The sequence below is a fragment of the Hylobates moloch genome, unplaced genomic scaffold (genome assembly GCF_009828535.3).
Source record: "Hylobates moloch isolate HMO894 unplaced genomic scaffold, HMol_V3 SCAFFOLD_5, whole genome shotgun sequence".
NCBI classification, from domain to species: Eukaryota; Metazoa; Chordata; class Mammalia; order Primates; family Hylobatidae; genus Hylobates; species Hylobates moloch.
The window spans coordinates 79719904-79737711 of record NW_026652280.1 but is presented as its reverse complement, the minus strand read 5'-3'; the positions used below and the strand labels follow the sequence as shown (position 1 = coordinate 79737711).

General features: G+C 46.9%; 1 protein-coding gene across 1 annotated transcript; it reads left to right on the top strand.

Annotated features, from left to right (window-relative positions):
- The first annotated feature begins 1142 nt into the window (after positions 1 to 1142).
- On the top strand, positions 1143 to 17196 carry PRPF19 (pre-mRNA processing factor 19). The gene is made up of 16 exons (XM_032152998.2): positions 1143 to 1377; positions 3862 to 4011; positions 4188 to 4264; positions 4848 to 4989; positions 5073 to 5146; positions 5264 to 5326; positions 6188 to 6229; positions 6356 to 6430; positions 6796 to 6871; positions 7030 to 7139; positions 8416 to 8571; positions 8795 to 8864; positions 9099 to 9184; positions 9455 to 9625; positions 9778 to 9883; positions 16474 to 17196. The coding sequence occupies exons 1-16, from the start codon at positions 1359 to 1361 to the stop codon at positions 16569 to 16571; spliced, it is 1515 nt and encodes a 504-aa protein (XP_032008889.1). The 5' UTR covers positions 1143 to 1358; the 3' UTR covers positions 16572 to 17196.
- The last annotated feature ends 612 nt before the right edge of the window (positions 17197 to 17808 follow it).

Below are 17808 nucleotides of genomic sequence, written 5' to 3'. Positions count from 1 at the left end.
TATCTGAGCTGGAAGAGAAATAGAAAATACAAAATAAATAAATTTATAGGAGGCCATTGGTTTGGACTGAGCTCTTGTGCTAGGCCTAACAGACCAAGCTAAAAAGAGTTAGTCCTGCTGAAGCTCCATGCCAATGAGCTGAAACTAAGATCTTTATGACCTTCTGAGTGTGTGTGTGTGTGTGTGTGTGTGTGTGTGTGTGTGTGTCGGGGAGGGGGGAGCTAAATTCCCAAACAGGCAAGTTTTAGGTGGCATGATAAAGAAGTCCCCTCCACTTTAACCTTTACAAGAAAAGTAATTTTGAAATTACCAAATGACCAATCCGCTTTTTGTTCTCTGTTTGTTTTCCTCAGTCCTTTTCTGTCTATAAAACCAAGTTCCCCTGTTCAGCTCATTGGAACAACCACTATATTTTATAGCATGAGGCACTGCCCAGTTCTATAGAATCGCAGCTTAAGTCTCAGCTACTCCGGAGGCTGAGGCAGAAGGATCACTTGAGCCCAGGCGTTCCAGGATGCACCTGTGATAGCCATGATTGCTATGATTGCACCTGTGAATAACCACTGCGTTCCAGCCTGGGCAACATTGCCAGAGTCCGTCTCTTAAGAAAAAAAAAATCTTTAAACTAAATTTGTTGTGATTTTGTCTTTTGACAAAGAAGAAAGGGCAGGGAAGCCAATGTGAATTGCCCCAAATCACAGAGCGAAATGGTAGTAGTCAGGACCAAAACACTTTCTTAGCCGTTTTCTTAGTTCTTCTACCCATCTGTCTCTGTATTTTCTTCACCAGGCCATCCAGCAGTGTCTCTTAAAGGGTAGCCCGAGAAACAATTGACTTAGAAAAGCGTGGGGCACAGTCTGTCTACGCAGACCCGAGGAATCTGCATTTTAAGAAACTCACTGGGAAATTCTCGCGCACGCCAAGGTTTCAAAGACCGGGGTCCCGTGGCACAGTGCCACACTTGTCAAAACAAGTGCTGTCCAATTGTTTTGGTTTTAAATTCTCACTGCTTCATGGGAAATGTAGTTTCGAGCCTCCTCTCTCCCGACGCCCCGCCAAGCCTCCGGCGCTTTACGGAACGAGCCGAGTCAGTCCGGAAATAACCGAGTGTTCGTGGCGGGCCCTTTCCTGCCCGACTGCATTCTGGGAAAGGGCAATTTCCGTTAGGTGCTGAAGGCTGTGGCGCGCGGCTGACCCCACTCCCACGTGAAGCGCTGCGCTAGCATCGCTCGGCTGGCGGCTCCCAGCTCGTCGCGGAGCAGCCCCGGCAGCAGCGGGGGACCGGAAGTGGCTCGTGGAGGCTCAGAAGCTAGTCCCGGAGCCCGGCGTGTGGCGCCTTGGAGCGCGGTGACGGCGCCATGTCCCTAATCTGCTCCAGTGAGTGTTGGTTGCGGCCAAGCGCGGGTCGCAGGAGGCCAGAGAGCGGAGCGGAGCGGGAGCGTGTGCGGTCCGCTGCGGCGCCCGGGCCGGGGTGGAGGCGGGAATGGGGCGCTCCGGAGGCCGAGCGGCGGCCTGTCAGCCCCGAAGCCCTCCCCTCGGAGCGGGGTGCATTTGCGCAGTGCTCCGCAGTTTACATAGTGCCTGAGGTTTATTGTCGCAGACATTACTGAGGCCGGTCGCCTCATTCTACAGAGTGGAAACAGGTCTGGACAGAGAGAGCTGGTGCAAGGGAAACAGCCTTAATGTAGGAGTCAGGAAACCCGAGGTCTTGTCCAGGGTCCGCCTCCCATTGGCTTTGTGAATTGGCTCAAGGCTCTGGGCTCTCGGTTTCCCTATCTGCAAAATCGAGAGCCTTGCACTGGATGTTTTGCGAGGCGTCGCTCGGATAGTCGGGGCTTTTGCAATTTGCAAAGGTCACATGATGAGTTAGAGGTAGAGGCAAGGCTGGCAGCTAGGTATCTGGCTCCTAGCCTTAAACTGTATGACTAATAAAAACAGCGCACATTTATAAAGCCCTTAGTGGTTTACAACGCGCTTCCAAGTCTATGATCTCATTTTATCCTCACAAGAACTCCCTAAAGGAGAAATAAAGATCCTGGTTTTGCAGATGAGGATGCAAGGCGGAGGAAGAGCGGGGCTATCTAAGGATGCGTAGCTAGTCAGTGGCAGAGCTGAGTGACGTAGTTAGGTGACACGGAGCTTGGACCCTGAATCCATGCTTTTTCCATACCTTCCACTATCTTTCCCTTTGATATTTTATCATGACGTACAGACATTTTCCTTTCCCTTTTCGTTGTTTCATCAGATTACTCGTTTCCCCTCCCTTTTGCTGTTCACTTCCTTCTCTTCTCAGAACCTGTACGTTGTTCCAAAGAGGGGGAAGAAGGAAGGGAAATGATGGAAAAGGAATCCCTCACATTGAAGAAATTACAGCTCGCAAAGTACCTTCACATTTATTGTTTCCTTCCAATCTTGGGGAAGCTCTCTTTTACGTTCCCCAGCACCATCCTTCCTGGCATGGTTCACTCATTTGTTAGATGTTTACCGAGTGCTCCGGGGGCATCTGCATTGTACTGAAAGTGAGAGACCAGCTGTAATCCTTATCCTCAAGGGGTGCACAGTCTACGCAGGCAAGAGTGTAAATGATACCTCTATTGCGGGTTGCTGTGAAGATGAACTACTGTACTGTATGCCTAGAATTGTGCTTGGCACATAGAAATGTGCCATGCAAATGTGCCATGTAAATATTTTAAAATATTTTTATTGTAGTGATTGCCACTTTGCTCCTTGGAATCTTCCAGGTGATAAGTGTCTGTCTGTATGCTAATCAGTTGACTGGTAGCTGGCAGACCTCAATAGCTTCAGGATGGGGACTGGTCACCTAGGAAGACTAAAGGGTATTTTAGGTTGGGATTTTCAGTCCTAACCCCTACTTACCTGGGGGAACGAGAGGAACTGAAGTTGTCACTAGTGAGTGATTTATTGAATCATGCCTTTGTAATGAAGTTTTCATAAAAATACAAAAGGACAGGATTCTAAGAGCTTCTGTATAGCAGAACATGTGGGGGTTCCTGGAGGGTGGGGTACCCAGGGAAGGCATGGGAAGCTGTGTACTCCTTCTCCCATACCTCAACCTATCCACCTCTTCATCTGTATCCTTTGTAATATCCTTTATAATAAACTGGTAAACATAAGTGTTTCCCACAATTCTGTGAGTCACTGTTGCAAATTAATAGAACCCAAAAAGGGGGTCATGGGAACCCTGATTTACAGCTGGTAGATCAGAAGAATAGGTCAAACAACCTGGGGCTTGCGATTGGCATCTGAAGGGGCGGGGGAGTCTGGTGGGACCAAGACCTTAACCTGTGTGATCTGACACTATCCCCAGGTACCTGGTGTCAGAATTGAATTGGAGGACACCCAGATGGTCACATCTGAGGTCACAGAAGTATTTTGTTTTGTGAGAGAATAGGAGAAACTGAGTTTGTTATTCCCATATTCTCAGACTTTATAATTTCTTTGATAATCCTTCTGGAGCTATAGACTAAGATGGATGGCAGAGATTTGAATGGCTTCATGTATATCTCCATGTCATGGAGTAAACTGTATTCATAGAGTACACAATCATTGTTCAGATATGAGGTGGCGATAATGGACTGCTGTTCTCTAGGTGCTTGGCACATAGTAGTTGTTAATAATTATTTGTTGACTATCTGATTGTCAGGAGACTAAAGGAAAAGCTAGTTCCATAGCTGGAAAGCATTCTGGGGCCTGTACAGAGCTGGCTTAGGGTCAAATGTCTTGCTTTCTGCTAGTTGAGTGTGAGGATGCCTTGTCTTGTTGGGGCTAATAGCAGGTGAGGAATCCTCTAGGCCCAAGATTGCCTTCACTCCAAGCTCACTGCTGGCCTTTTCTCTACAGTCTCTAACGAAGTGCCGGAGCACCCATGTGTGTCCCCTGTCTCTAATCATGTTTATGAGCGGCGGCTCATTGAGAAGTACATTGCAGAGAATGGTACCGACCCCATCAACAACCAGCCTCTCTCCGAGGAGCAGCTCATCGACATCAAAGGTGCCTATTGGCTGCCTTAGTCTAGGGCCATCTTAGCTCAGAGCCTGAGAGGATGGGAGGTGGTGCCAGTGCACTGGAGGAAGAGATGGTGGGCTGTTTATGGCTAAAAGGAAAAGATGTGATGGTGGGGGAGGCCCCTGGGTTATGTTCTTCATACCTGCTTTCCCTTTTGGCAGTTGCTCACCCAATCCGGCCCAAGCCTCCCTCGGCCACCAGCATCCCGGCCATTCTGAAAGCCTTGCAGGATGAGTGGGTGAGTTCCTGCAAGAGAATCAGCATCTTCCCCACTTGAAGAGAATGCATTGCTGGGTTAGGACTTGGGGGTGGGAAGGATGGAGCATTATTTAGAGGGTAAACTTGGTGACATCAGGGATTTGTTTTATTCTTCGTTGTATCCCCAGCACTGAGAGCAGCACCTGCTACATAGTAGGTGCTCTAGAATTATGAATTGAATGATTGAATACATCCTGCAGGACTGTCTGGCACAGTGCCTGTGCCTGACACAACGAGGGCAATCAATAAATAGCAGCAGCAGCAGTGTTGTTATTCTCTTTTAGAGAGGTGACGGCATGACAGCTGGGATTTGCCAGTAAATTAGGGAAGGTGGGGATGGGAAAGAGCTGGCTCCCCCTCCTGTCTGTGTGCCCAGTGGTTGGCTTGGGGTAGGAGCTCAAGAGTGTCTGCTGGCACATTCATATTTGCTCGGATATTGTTTGGGTCACTGATACTGGTCTAGGCTCTGGGATAGGAGGCAGCATCCCCTTCCCAAGGGCTGACTCCACTGGGTACTCCCTGCACCCCCCACTTCACCTTACAATGATATTTGCCTCTCCCAGGATGCAGTCATGCTGCACAGCTTCACTCTGCGCCAGCAGCTGCAAACAACCCGCCAAGAGCTGTCACACGCTCTGTACCAGCACGATGCCGCCTGCCGTGTCATTGCCCGTCTCACCAAGGAAGTCACTGCTGCCCGAGAAGGTGCAGCCTCTCCCCTGCCATCCCTCACCCTGGGCTGGTTCTGCTTTGTAATATCCCATTTCTAACATCGCCTTTTCTCTCAGCTCTGGCTACCCTGAAACCACAGGCTGGCCTCATTGTGCCCCAGGCTGTGCCAAGTTCCCAACCAAGTGTTGTGGTAAGTGTCCCCCTTCCCTTACCAGCAGCCCATTTGTGCACAGTGGCCCACAGAACTGTTCTTATGCAGGTGTCTTTGGTGCTCTGTGCCCCTCACCCTCACCTTTCTTCTCTTCAGGGTGCGGGTGAGCCAATGGATTTGGGTGAGCTGGTGGGAATGACCCCAGAGATTATTCAGAAGGTAAGTCCTGCTCTCACCTGGTGGGAGTGCTGATGGGCCCTTACTTTTCACCATCTGTCTGGAGTCCATTGTGACTAAAATCGCTGTGCTTTTGGGAGTTGAGTGGTGCAGAGCATGGACCCTGGGACCAGATTGCCTGGGTTTGTATTTTGATGCCACTACTTGTAAGCTTTATGACCTTGGCTTACTTAGCCAACCCTTCCGTGTCTCATTTCCCTAGCTTCTAAACTGAGAATATAATCATATCCACTGTATAGGCAGGCTGTGGGAATTTAAAAGATTTCATTACTGATAAGTGCACCTTTTAGCTCTTATTGTTACTGGGATTCTTTGCAGATAGTAAACTACTTTTATATGTTTTCTTGCTTTTTTTCTATGAGGGCAATAAGACAGGAATTATAATCCTTATTTTACAGATGAAAGACACATCTGAGAGGCAGAGCTGGGCTCCTGATTGCAAGTTCAATGGGATTCTCATTTGCAGGGCTTCTTAGTGTCTTTCCGAGCAGTTCAAATTGTCAGCATATGTCTGAGCCCCTGGCTTAGTGGTGTGTAGACCTATGGGAGCTCTACAGTCCTGGCTTCTATTCTTGCTCTGCTGTTTATCACCTCTGCGACCTTGGGCAATTGACTTCACTTCTCTGAGGCTCAGTTTCCTCAGCTGTAAAATAAGGTCGTCAACACTCCTCTTATAAAGCTGGGATGGAAGTAAGAAGAGAGAATGCCTTTAAGCCTGTAATGTAGAAGTTGGCAGATAGCAAGTTCTTGGTGCTGCTTTTGAAAGCACAGGTGTGACCAGCATCTAATGCACTTTTCTCCTTGCAAGATAATTTGTCTCACATTGAGCCTGTTCTTCCCCAGCTTCAAGACAAAGCCACTGTGCTAACCACGGAGCGTAAGAAGGTGAGTTCTCTTCTGAAGCCAGGAGAAAGCTGGCCTGGTGGGAGGCGGTTGACCCCTTAGGAGAGAGAGGGCGGCTGAATCTTGGATTCATTGCTGCTCTTCTTTGGGGGCTTTTCATTCTCTCAGAGAGGGAAGACTGTGCCTGAGGAGCTGGTGAAGCCAGAAGAGCTCAGCAAATACCGGCAGGTGGCATCCCACGTGGTGAGCGTCTGGGTCTCCACTGTCTTGGAGATAGCCCTCCCGTTTTGTTTCTGGGGTGGGCGGGCCAGCATGGGGAGTGCTGAGTGCAGAGCTGTCCCAGGCTCCTGGCACTGTTCCTGGCACTGTTTCTCGCCTGGGCTGCTGAGTTGTCAGGGCTCCTCTTCCTGCCCAGCTGTGGGTTTCCCAGTGATGCAGTGAGGGAGTTACCGTACCAGGCAGATAGCCAAGAGGTATGGAAAAGGAATAGAAGTAACCCTTGCTCCCCTGAGAACATGGGTGACTGGGGATGGCAGTAGGGGAGGTCTGTGGCTTTGTGGCCTGCTGTGATTTGGCTGTGACAGGGTTTGGTGTGTCTCTTTGCAAAGGGGTTGCACAGTGCCAGCATTCCTGGGATCCTGGCCCTGGACCTCTGCCCGTCCGACACCAACAAGATCCTCACTGGTGAGAGTCTGGGCCTAGCCTGGCAGGCCAAAGTGGGGAGGGGCAGCAGGGAAGGTGCATGCTCCTTGTCCTCTTCATGGGCATGGGGACAAAAGCATTTCCTTGAGCAAAAGGGCCTAGGTGGGCCTGGCTCATTGGTCTTTTTGGGTCTTCTCCAGGTGGGGCGGATAAAAATGTCGTTGTGTTTGACAAAAGTTCTGAACAAATCCTGGCTACCCTCAAAGGCCATACCAAGAAGGTCACCAGCGTGGTGTTTCACCCTTCCCAGGTAAGGGGTTCTCCTCGCCACCCTTGGTTCTTCTTTCCTTGGCTGTTGTTTGTCCCTCACCCCGCTGCTGTCTCTGTGAAGTGGGGCTGGGAAAGAGCTCTTGACTCTGATTCCTGAGTGGGCACTTGGAGGGGCTCACTCTGGAGTTGTGGAGATTGCCCTTCACTCTGTGTGAGACCTTCTAAAGCAGTGGTCTTCCAGCCAGGGAGAGAAAGGAAATGTGTAGTTTGACAAGCATATTCATTGAAATATTTCATATTAGGGAAAGAAAAAATCTTACAGTGTTCCTAATATAAACTACAGAAAACAAAGCTCAACACAATCTCAACTCACACTTATGAGGAAGACAGATATATCTGCTTTCCCATGATCCTCCAAGATGGGTAAAAATCATGTTGACTGTTGAAAGTGGTGTAGGTTGTAAACAGAACCTCTGGTTTACAGGGTAAAGGTAACTCATGGGACCAGATTAATGATATTATGGGATTCGAATTTTAAGCCTAAGACAGTTTGGGTTTGGGGCTGCAGGACAGTGGTTGGTTTAGTGCTTCCCAGTCAAGATTTCCCTTGGACCTTAGGGAAATGAGAAATATAAGAATAACATGGTGAATTTTTCATGACTAAATTGGTTCAAATCAAGAGCACTGTTTTCTTGCTTATGGGGTATTAACAGTTAGGTCTCATGAAACTGTATTGATAAAAAAGATGGTAGTTATTTTTACCTTATGGCTTTTAATATCCTAACTAAAGAAAAAATTGGTGAGTGACACGAAATTCTCTCCCTGCCCCAAATCTGTTGGAAAATTAACTTACCCTGGAAATCCATAAAAGTGGAATGCACTGAAATACAGCCATGCAGCCCCTTCCAGTCCCAATACTGCTCAGACCTGTGCCATACAGTACAGTAGCAATTAGCTGCATGTGGCTATTTAAATTTCAATGAAATAGAATAAAAAATTCAGTGTCTCGATTGTACTAGCTACATTTTTCCTTTGGTCCTGGAAATGGGAAAATTGCTCTCTGTTGCAGTTAGCCTTTTTACCACTAGATGGCGAGGACGCCTCCACAAGCCCTGATGCCGTATGAGTTAGCACTTTAATAGTGTTTACCATTGGCTGTCTTGGGCACCATTGGGTGGGTAGGTGGTTCCAGGGAGGGCAGGGCTGAAAGGAGAAGCAATTGTTGGCAGTTGTGGGCATCCCCAGCCCCGTTTTATGATTGTTTTGGTCTGTATCTCTTTTCTGACTCTGATATTCTGTCTTTGTTTTCCTTGTAGGACCTGGTGTTTTCTGCTTCCCCCGATGCCACTATCAGGATTTGGTCGGTCCCCAATGCCTCTTGTGTACAGGTGGTTCGGGCCCATGAGAGTGCTGTGACAGGCCTCAGCCTTCACGCCACTGGTGACTATCTCCTGAGCTCCTCCGATGATCAGGTGCGGTCCCAGCCAGTGCCCTGGAGAGGCCTGCTGGTCCCCAAGCTTGAACATCCTGGGTGGCAGGAACATCTTCCCACCCCAGCTGGTTCCCCAGAACCTCAAAGGAGAATGTTTGCCAGGGTTTGCCAAACCAGGGGATCTGTCTTGCTGAAGGGCCACCAGAGCCTGAGACCCACTTTCTCACTGACTCCATTGTCTCTCTTTTTTTTTTTTTCCCCAGTACTGGGCTTTCTCTGACATCCAGACAGGGCGTGTGCTCACCAAGGTGACAGATGAGACCTCCGGCTGCTGTAAGTTGCCTCGTAGGCACTCGGCTTTTTTGTTTGCTGTTTATTAATTTATTTTTACATTTTATTTAGTCATTTGTTTATTTGTTCTAAAGATACATTTACCATGAGCACCTGCCTAGTGCGGGCTTTGTGCTGGGTGCACTGAGGAATGTGAAGAACAAGGAACCTACCTTTGCTGCTCTTAGTCTCTCCCTGGTGGGCTCTGACCACAGATCCATCTTCCCTCCTCCACAGCTCTCACCTGTGCACAGTTCCACCCTGACGGACTCATCTTTGGAACAGGAACCATGGACTCTCAGATCAAGATCTGGGACTTGAAGGTAGGACATGGTAGGCCTGCATCTGAGGCCCAGGGACAGAGGGAGTGTTTGTGACAATGCAGTGCTGATGAGGTGCTTGTGGCACCTGGCCCTGAAGGTGGAGAGACACTGGCTATGCGTATGTGATATGATGGTGTGGTCTAGGGGGTCCCGCTGGCTGTCCTTCCTGGAAGGACAGTGAGGGACATCTCAGGTAGGAGTTTGGTGAGCCCCATTTTCTTCCTCTCATGATCTATGGGTGACGTATTTTACTACCCACCGCCACTGTAGGAACGTACTAATGTGGCCAACTTCCCTGGCCACTCGGGCCCCATCACTAGCATCGCCTTCTCTGAGAATGGTTACTACCTGGCTACAGCGGCTGATGACTCCTCTGTCAAGCTCTGGGATCTGCGCAAGCTTAAGAACTTTAAGACGTTGCAGCTGGATAACAACTTTGAGGTGTGCCCTTCCCCCCATCCCGCCCAGCTTTCCATTGTGTCTCCTTGTTTGTCAATTATTTATTGAATTAATCTAATTGCTTCTGCTTATCCACAATTGCCCCATAGTTTCTGTTCCCCTTGTGTGACCTTCTGTCTTTCTGTTTCTGGCAGGTAAAGTCACTGATCTTCGACCAGAGTGGTACCTACCTGGCCCTTGGGGGCACGGATGTCCAGATCTACATCTGCAAACAATGGACAGAGATTCTTCACTTTACAGGTAGAGGCTGGTCCTGGGCTCCTGGGGTCTCTCTAGGTGCCCAGGCCCGGAGGGAAGCCTCACTGGGTTAGGAATTTCTAGGGCTTGAATGAATTTACCTAAGCAGCTTTTGGTGACCACCTGAGGCAGAGCTTTATGACTAAGGAAACAACTGAGTCAGACGGCATGGCAGTACATGCTAGTGCTCGCTCTGCCACTTCCATGCCCTGTGGCATTGGGCAGGTTACTGAAGGGAGAGAAAACTCCCTCTGAAGGTTTGATAACTGAATCTAAAATAAGTGAACATTAGACAGTGACAGGAGGAGAGCCATTTTAATTACTTGCATATGCATGGGAGGCCCACATTATATTAGACCTGCAGAAGGGTCAGATGATTGAAGCTTATACAGTCTATACGTCACTTAATAATGGGGATATGTTCTGAGAAATGTTAGGTGATTTCGTCATGTGCGACCATTGTAGAGTGAACTTACACAGATCTAAACAGTGTAGCCTACTACACACCAAGGCTATTGCTATAACCTTAGTCTATTATTGCTCCTAGGCTACAAACTGGTACAGCATATTAAATGTAGTGAATACAGTTATAGCACAATGGTAAGTATTTGTGTATCTAAACAAGTCTAAACATAGAGAAGGTTCAGTAAAAATAAGGTATAAGAGATTTTTTTAAAATGGTACACTGGTATAGTGCTTGCCATGAATGGAGCTTGCAGGACTGGAAGTTGCTTTCAGTGAGTGAGTTGTGAGTGAATGTGAAGGCCTGGGACATTACTGTATGCTGCTATAGACTTTATAAACACAGTACACTTAGGCTTTACTAAATTCATAAAAAACTTTTTCTTCAGTAATAAGCCTTAACTGACTTTTACTTTATAAACTTAAAAATGGATTCTTTTATAATAACATTTAACATAAAACAAAAACACATTGTACAGCTGTACAAAAATATTGTCTCTCTTTACATCCTTGTTCTATAAGCTTTTTTCTGTTTTCTAATTTTTTTGATTTTGATTTTTTACTTTTTAAACTTTTCGTGTTAAAAACTAAGACACAAGCACACATTACCCTAGGCCTACACAGGATCATTATCACCAACTCTATTAGTCCGTTCTCACACTGCTGTGAAGAACTGCCTGGGTAATTTATAAGGGAAAGAGGTTTAATTGACTCACAGTGACTGGGGAGGCCTCAGGAAACTTATAGTCATAGCAGAAGGGAAAGCAAACATGTCTTTCTTCACATGGCAACAGGAGAGACAAATGCTGAGCAAAGGGGCTAAAGCCCCTCATAAAACCATCAGATCTCGTGAGAACTCACTATCATGAGAACAGCATGGGGGTAACCACCCCCATGATTCAGTTACTTTCCACTGGCTCCCTCCCACAGCACGTAGGGATTATGGGCACTACAATTCAAGATGAGATTTGGGTGGGGGCACGAAGCCTAACCATAGCACCAACATCACTGTCTTCTACCTCCACATCTTTTCCCACCGGAAGGTCTTAAGGGGCACCAACATGCATAAACCTCTCATCTCCCATGATGATAATGCCTTCTTCTCGGATACCTCCTGAAAGGGCCTGCTTGGTGCTGTTTTACAGTTAACTTTTTTTTATAAGTGGAAAGAGTATACTTAATACCAAAAAAAGCATAGCATAGGCATACCTTGTCATTGCACTCAGCTTTATTGTATTTTATGGATACTTTGCTTTTTATAAATTGAAGGTTTTTGGCAACCTTGCCCCAAGCAAGTCTGTCAGTGCCATTTTTCCAACAACGTGTTCACTTTGTGTCTGTGTGTCAAATTTTGGTAATTCTCACAGTATTTCAAACTTCTTCATGATTTATTGTGTCCGTTAGTGATCTTTGATGTTGCTATTGTAATTGTTGCGGGGGGCGGGGGGGCACCATGAAATGTGCCCGTATAAGATACTGAATTTATTCGATAAATGAAATGGTGTGTGTGTTCTGACCACTCCACCCACCAGCTGTTCCTCATCTCTCTCCCTCTCAGACCTCCCTATTTCCTTAGACACAACAATATTGAAACTAGGCCATTTAATAACCGTATTATGGCCTCTCCGTGTCCAAGTGAAAGAAAGTGTCCCATGTCTCTTACTTAAAATCCAAAGCTAGAATTGATTGAGCTTAGTGAGGAAGGCATGTGAAAAGCCAAACAGGCCAAAAGCTAGGCCTCTTAACACCAAATATTAGTCAAGTTATGAAAGCAAAGGAAAATTCTTGAAGCAAATTAGAAGTGCTACTCCAGTGAATGAATGATAAGAAAGCAGAACATCCTTATTGCTGATATGGAGAAAGTTTCAGTGGTCTGGATAGAAGATCAAACCAGCCACAACATTCTTTTAAGCCAAACTGTAATCCAGACCAAGATCCTAACTCTTGAATTCTATGAAGGCTGAGACAGGTGAGGAAGCTACAAAAGAAAAGTTTGAAGTTAGCAGAGGTTGGTTCATGAGGTTTAAGGAAAGAAGCTGTCTCCATAACAGAAAAGTACAAGGTGAAGCAGCAGATGCTGATGTAGAAGCTGCAGCAAGTTATCCGGAAGACCTAGCTCAGATCATTGACAGTGGCCGCACTCAACAGATTTTCAATGTAGACAAAATGCCTTCTATTGGAAGAAAGTGACATCTAGAACTTGCACAGCTAGAGAGAAGTCAATGCCTGGTTTCCAAGCTGCAAAGATCAGAGTGATTCCCTTGTTAGGGGCTAATGCAGCTGGTGATTTTATGTTGAAGCCAAAGCTCATTTAGCATTCTGAAAATTGTAGGGCCCTTAAGAATGTAGGGCTAAAGCTGCTCTGCCTGTGCTCTATAAATAGAACAACAAAGTCTGGATGACAACACATCTGTTTACAGCATGGTTTACCGAATATTTTTTAAGCCCCCCATTAAGAGGTAGTGTTCAGAAAAATAGATTCCTTTCAAAATATTACAGTGCACCTCATTACCCTGAAGCTCTGATGGAGATGTTTCATGCCTGCTAGTATCCGATCTTCGGCTTACGGATCAAGGAGTGATTTTGACTTTGAAGTCTTATTACTTAAGAAATACATTTTATAAAGCTATAGCTGCCATGAATAGTGATTCCTTTGATGGATCTGGACAAAGTAAATTGAAAACCTGGAAAGGATTCACCATTCTACATGCCCTTAAGAACATTTGTGATTCATGGGAGGAGGTTAAACTATGAACATAAAGAGGAGTTTGGAAGAAATTGATTCCAACCCTTCAACCCTCATGGATGACTTTGAGGGATTGAGGACTTCAGTGGAGGGAGTAACTGCAGATGTGAAGGAAGTGGTAAGAGAAGTAGAATCCGAAGGGGAGTCTAAAGATGTGACTGAATTGCTGCAATCTCATGTTAAAGCTTTAATGGATGAGGAGCTGTTAGGGATGACCAAAGAAAGTCGTTTCTTGATGGAATCTACCACTGGTGAAGATGCTGTGAACATTGTTGAAATGATAATGAAGGATTTAGAATATTACATAAACTTAATTGATAACGCAGGTGCAGAATTTGAGAGGATTGATTCCAGTTCAGAAAGTTCTACTGTGGGTAAAATGCTATCAAACAGCGTCCATCACAGATAAATCTTTTGTCAAAGGAAGAATCAAATGATGTGGCAAACTTCTTTGTTGTCTTATTTTAAGAAATTGCCACAGCCACTTCAGCCTTCAGCAAACACCAGCCTTGTCAGTTAGCAGCCATCAGCATCAAGGCAAGACCCTGCTGGTGGGTCTTGGAAAAAGATTACAACTCACTGAAGTGTCTGATGGTTGTTAGCATGTTTTAGCAATAAAGTATTTTTGATTAAGGTATGTACATTGTTTACCAGACATAATGTTATTACACACTTAATAGACTACAGTATAGTGTAAATGTAACGTTTTTTTTTTTTGAGATGGAGTCTAGCTCTGTCGCCTAGGCTGGAGTGCAGTGGCACAATCTCGGCTCAATGCAACCTCCACCTCCCGGGTTCTAGCACAGATGGGCACCATCACACCCGGCTAATTTTTGTATTTTTAGTAGAGATAGGGTTTCCTTATGTTGGCCAGGCTGGTCCTGAATTCCTGAACTCAAGCGATCCACCCGCCTCGGCCTCCCAAAGTGCTGGGATTATAGGCATGAGCCACCATGCCTGGCCAACATAACTTTTGTATGTACTGAGAAAGCAAAAAAATGTGTGTGTCTTGCCTTATTGCAATATTTGCTTTATTGGTGGCCTGGAGCTGAACCAGCGATGTCCCTGGGATATGTCTGTACATAAACTAGTAACGTACTGTACCTAATTGTGTTATACTTTTTTTTTTTTTGAGATGGAGTCTTGCTCTGTCACCCAGGCTGGAGTGCAATGGCGTGGTCTTGGCTCACTGTAACCTCCGCCTCCCGGGTTCAAGTGATTCTCCTGCCTCAGCCTCCAGAGTAGCTGGGACTTCAGGCGTGTGCCACCACATCTGGCTAATTTTTTTTTTTTTTGTACTTGTATTTGTAGTAGAGACGAGGTTTCACTGTGATGGCCAGGCTGGTCTCAAACTCCTGACCTCGTGATCTGCCCACCTTGGCCTCCCAAAGTGCTGGGATTACAGGCATGAGCCACCACGCTCAGCTATGTTATACTTTTATACAACTGGCAGTGTAGTAGATTTGTTTATACCTGTATCCCCACAAACATGTGAATAATGCATTGCACTGTGACATGATGATGGTTATGACATCACTTGGTGATAGGAATTTTTCAGCTCCACTGTAATCTTATGGGACCAGTGTTTATGTGGTCCATCGCTGACGTGTCATTATGTGACACATGACTCTATGGCATCCTGAGCTACAGAAGGGAGTAGGGGGCCTAAGGCTTCTAGGGGGTGGTGGTGACACAAGTTATGTGGGGGATGGGGAGGAAGTGCACTACAGAGTCTCTCAGGTAATAAAAGTTGTCTCAGAGCAGACCTTAAACAATGCATGACAGTCTGTGACAAAGACTGGCATCTAGTCTTCTGTCTTGTGAGACCAGTTCATTTTCCCTGGTTTAGAGTCCCAGGAAGGGGATTCATGATGTTCCTTTCAGATGATCTGCCCTTAGTCAGGCAAGAGACAGGAGGGCAGGACATGGTCAGAGAGACCTTGGTTCAAAGCCCTCAGCATGCCAAACCACCATACTTTGGGGTATTGTTTTCTGAGATCCAACATTACTTAACCTCTCTGGAGCCTCAGAAAAGTGGGAATGATAACTATAGACTCAGTGGGGTTGTTGAGGTTTAGATGAAAATACATACAGGTGCTCCTTGATATATGATGGAGCCACATCCTCATAAATCCATCATAAGCTGAAAATATTGCAAGTTGAACCACGGTAAATCGGGGACCGTCTGTGAATACATAGGTCAGAATGGTGTCTGGCACATAGTCAGGATTTGTAGTTGTTCTTACTCAGCATTGGGTCTTAGTCTTTTGTGGGATAGAGCAGTGAATAAGACAGACCCGATTTGGGACTGATGTGATTTATAGTCCGGTTAGTAAGGCAAATGTAGATTAATTTCACACGTACACATTTAATTGCAATTATAAGTGCTAGAGAAGAAAAGTATGAGATGCTGAGAGAATGGGTAATAGGGTTTCTAACCTAACAGTTAGGTGGCCCTGGGGGTACGTGACTTTCCCTTTCAGATCTTTAGCTCCTTCATCTAGAAAATGGGAATACTGGCACAGCTTTGTAGGGTGTGACAGCTGGTGTTGTGGAGGTGGCATGCTAATATGCTGGTAACAGGGTGCCTGATGCTCACTTAAGATGCTGCGTGAATGGGAGCTACTGCTGTGTGTGTTGATGAAATTTCCCGTCCTCGTTAGCAGGTTGTGAGCAGGATACAAGATATTTCTTCTTGCCCCGTATTCTCCTGAGCCCTGCTCAGTGTGTTTGTGTAACAAAGGTGTCCATCCTAACAATATGGCTCACCGGTTTTCACCCTGTACTGTACCTGGTGTTTTGATTTGGAGCCGAGTTAGGTAGCTGAAAATACAGCGTGAGCTTTTTAATGGGGAGTTGGTTGACTCCAGGTGTGATCCTAAATCTAGAAGGAATTTGGCCAGATGTTCATGAATTTCCAGAGTCCCATGAGGAATGTTGCCCAGCCTCATCTGCCTCTTATCTGGTCCTGCTCTGTGTTAGGGGCCTGAGTGCCCTGGGGTTGGAACCCTATGAGCTGGAACATGCCAATTGACTGTTCCACTTAACGAGCAAGGAGTGAGCACTAGGCATAAACAAGCTGAGCTCTGAGGTTTTCAACTAAACCTAGCCGAATCGCAGTTGCCCAGAAAGCTCAGGTGAGAAGGGGGGCTGGCATTGCTTTATTCATTCATCCCACCAGTGAAAAATGCCAGGCACTGAGGGAGGCACTGGGGGTAGTGTGCAGGTCAGCCTAGGGAAAACAAACAGGAGCCTGCGGTATGATAAATACTAATTAGAGAAGGCCTGGTTGTTTGGGAATATGTTATTAGGGATCAGTGTTCAGACTAAAGGAGGATAAAGGAGGAAAAGCCTTCTCACAGTTGCCTCTTATCTTTCTCCTCAGAGCATAGCGGCCTGACCACAGGGGTGGCCTTTGGGCATCACGCCAAGTTCATCGCTTCAACAGGCATGGACAGAAGCCTCAAGTTCTACAGCCTGTAGGCCCTGGCCCTTCTGATGGAAGCTGGGCCTCATCTCAATAGAGGGGTAGAATTAGGGTTTGGGGGGTGGGGGGAACCTATGGGGGGAGGGGGCTCTGTGGGGTGGGACATTCACATCATTTCACTCTGGTCTGAGTGGTGGCCTGAGAACCATGGTGGCATGGACCACCCTCATCCATGCACCTCCAGGCCCCATGGGAACGGATGTGGAAGGAAGAACTGTCACCCTCTAAAGGCCCAGGGTTGGAGCCCAGGGTCTCTCCCTTCCTGTCGTTCAATGGACGTGGTGGTGGCTGTTCCACACCCATTTTGTTGCAGTTCCTGTGAGACAGGAGAGGCTGAGCCAAGGGAACTGTGAAGGGGATGGGCAGGAGGGCTTGTGCAGGGTTTTGTAAGCAGTGATCTAGTTTCATTAAAAAAAGAAAACAATAAACATAACCACCTCCCCGTGTCTGTCTGCACCAGGCGCACCCGGGGCTGGGAAGGTCAAGGGGAGGGAGCACACACTGGGACACTGGCTTCCGGGAAGCCCATCTTCCTTTCCTTTCACAGCTCTTGCCCTTTTTTTGGTTTGTTTTCTTTTAATTGCATAGCAGAAATAAAAATAAATCTGCAGATGAAATCTGCCATGTCCCTGCGGTTTTTGACCTTGTGTTTCAAGGCCTCAAGTCACTAGTCCTGCCACTTGCCTTGTGGACTTGGTTTCCTACACAAGCCTGGAAGGGAGGGAGACCTGCAAGGAAGATTAGCTGGATCTTGCTGGTGGGGAGGTCTGAGCATCTCCATCAGGGTTCTTTAGTTGTAGGTGCTAGAAAGCCTGTCCTCAGCTGGTGTAAGTCAAAAAGGAGATTTTTTTATTGACTGTGGCGATTGAAAAGCTGAGGTAGGACTGGTTTCGGGACAAAGATCTGATAATGAATGTGCCTTATAGGGAATTCCTGTAGGGTCACGTGACTGCTTTAGATTGCAGGTCAGGAAAGGCCTCTGAAGTGATGGTGAAGCTGAAGCTGGAATGAGAGGGACCTAGGAGGGGAGGAGTGTTGCAGGCAGAGAGCAGGTTCTAGGGCTGGACTGAGCGAGATGTATGGAGGAACAGGAAGGAGGTCATGGTGGCTAAGTGGAGGGAACCATGGCGTGCAGTCTGGGGTGATTGACAGTCCCCTGACAAGGGCCATCCCAGTGGAAGGTCGGGGCTGGCTGCTTGCCTGGAGTGGGGTAAGAGGATATGAGGTGAGGAA

Coding starts and splice junctions, on each gene's coding strand:
- PRPF19 (XM_032152998.2), top strand. Junction 5,327..6,187: donor CCCCAGAGATTATTCAGAAG/GTAAGTCCTGCT, acceptor GTTCTTCCCCAG/CTTCAAGACAAAGCCACTGT. Junction 8,865..9,098: donor AGATGAGACCTCCGGCTGCT/GTAAGTTGCCTC, acceptor CCTCCTCCACAG/CTCTCACCTGTGCACAGTTC.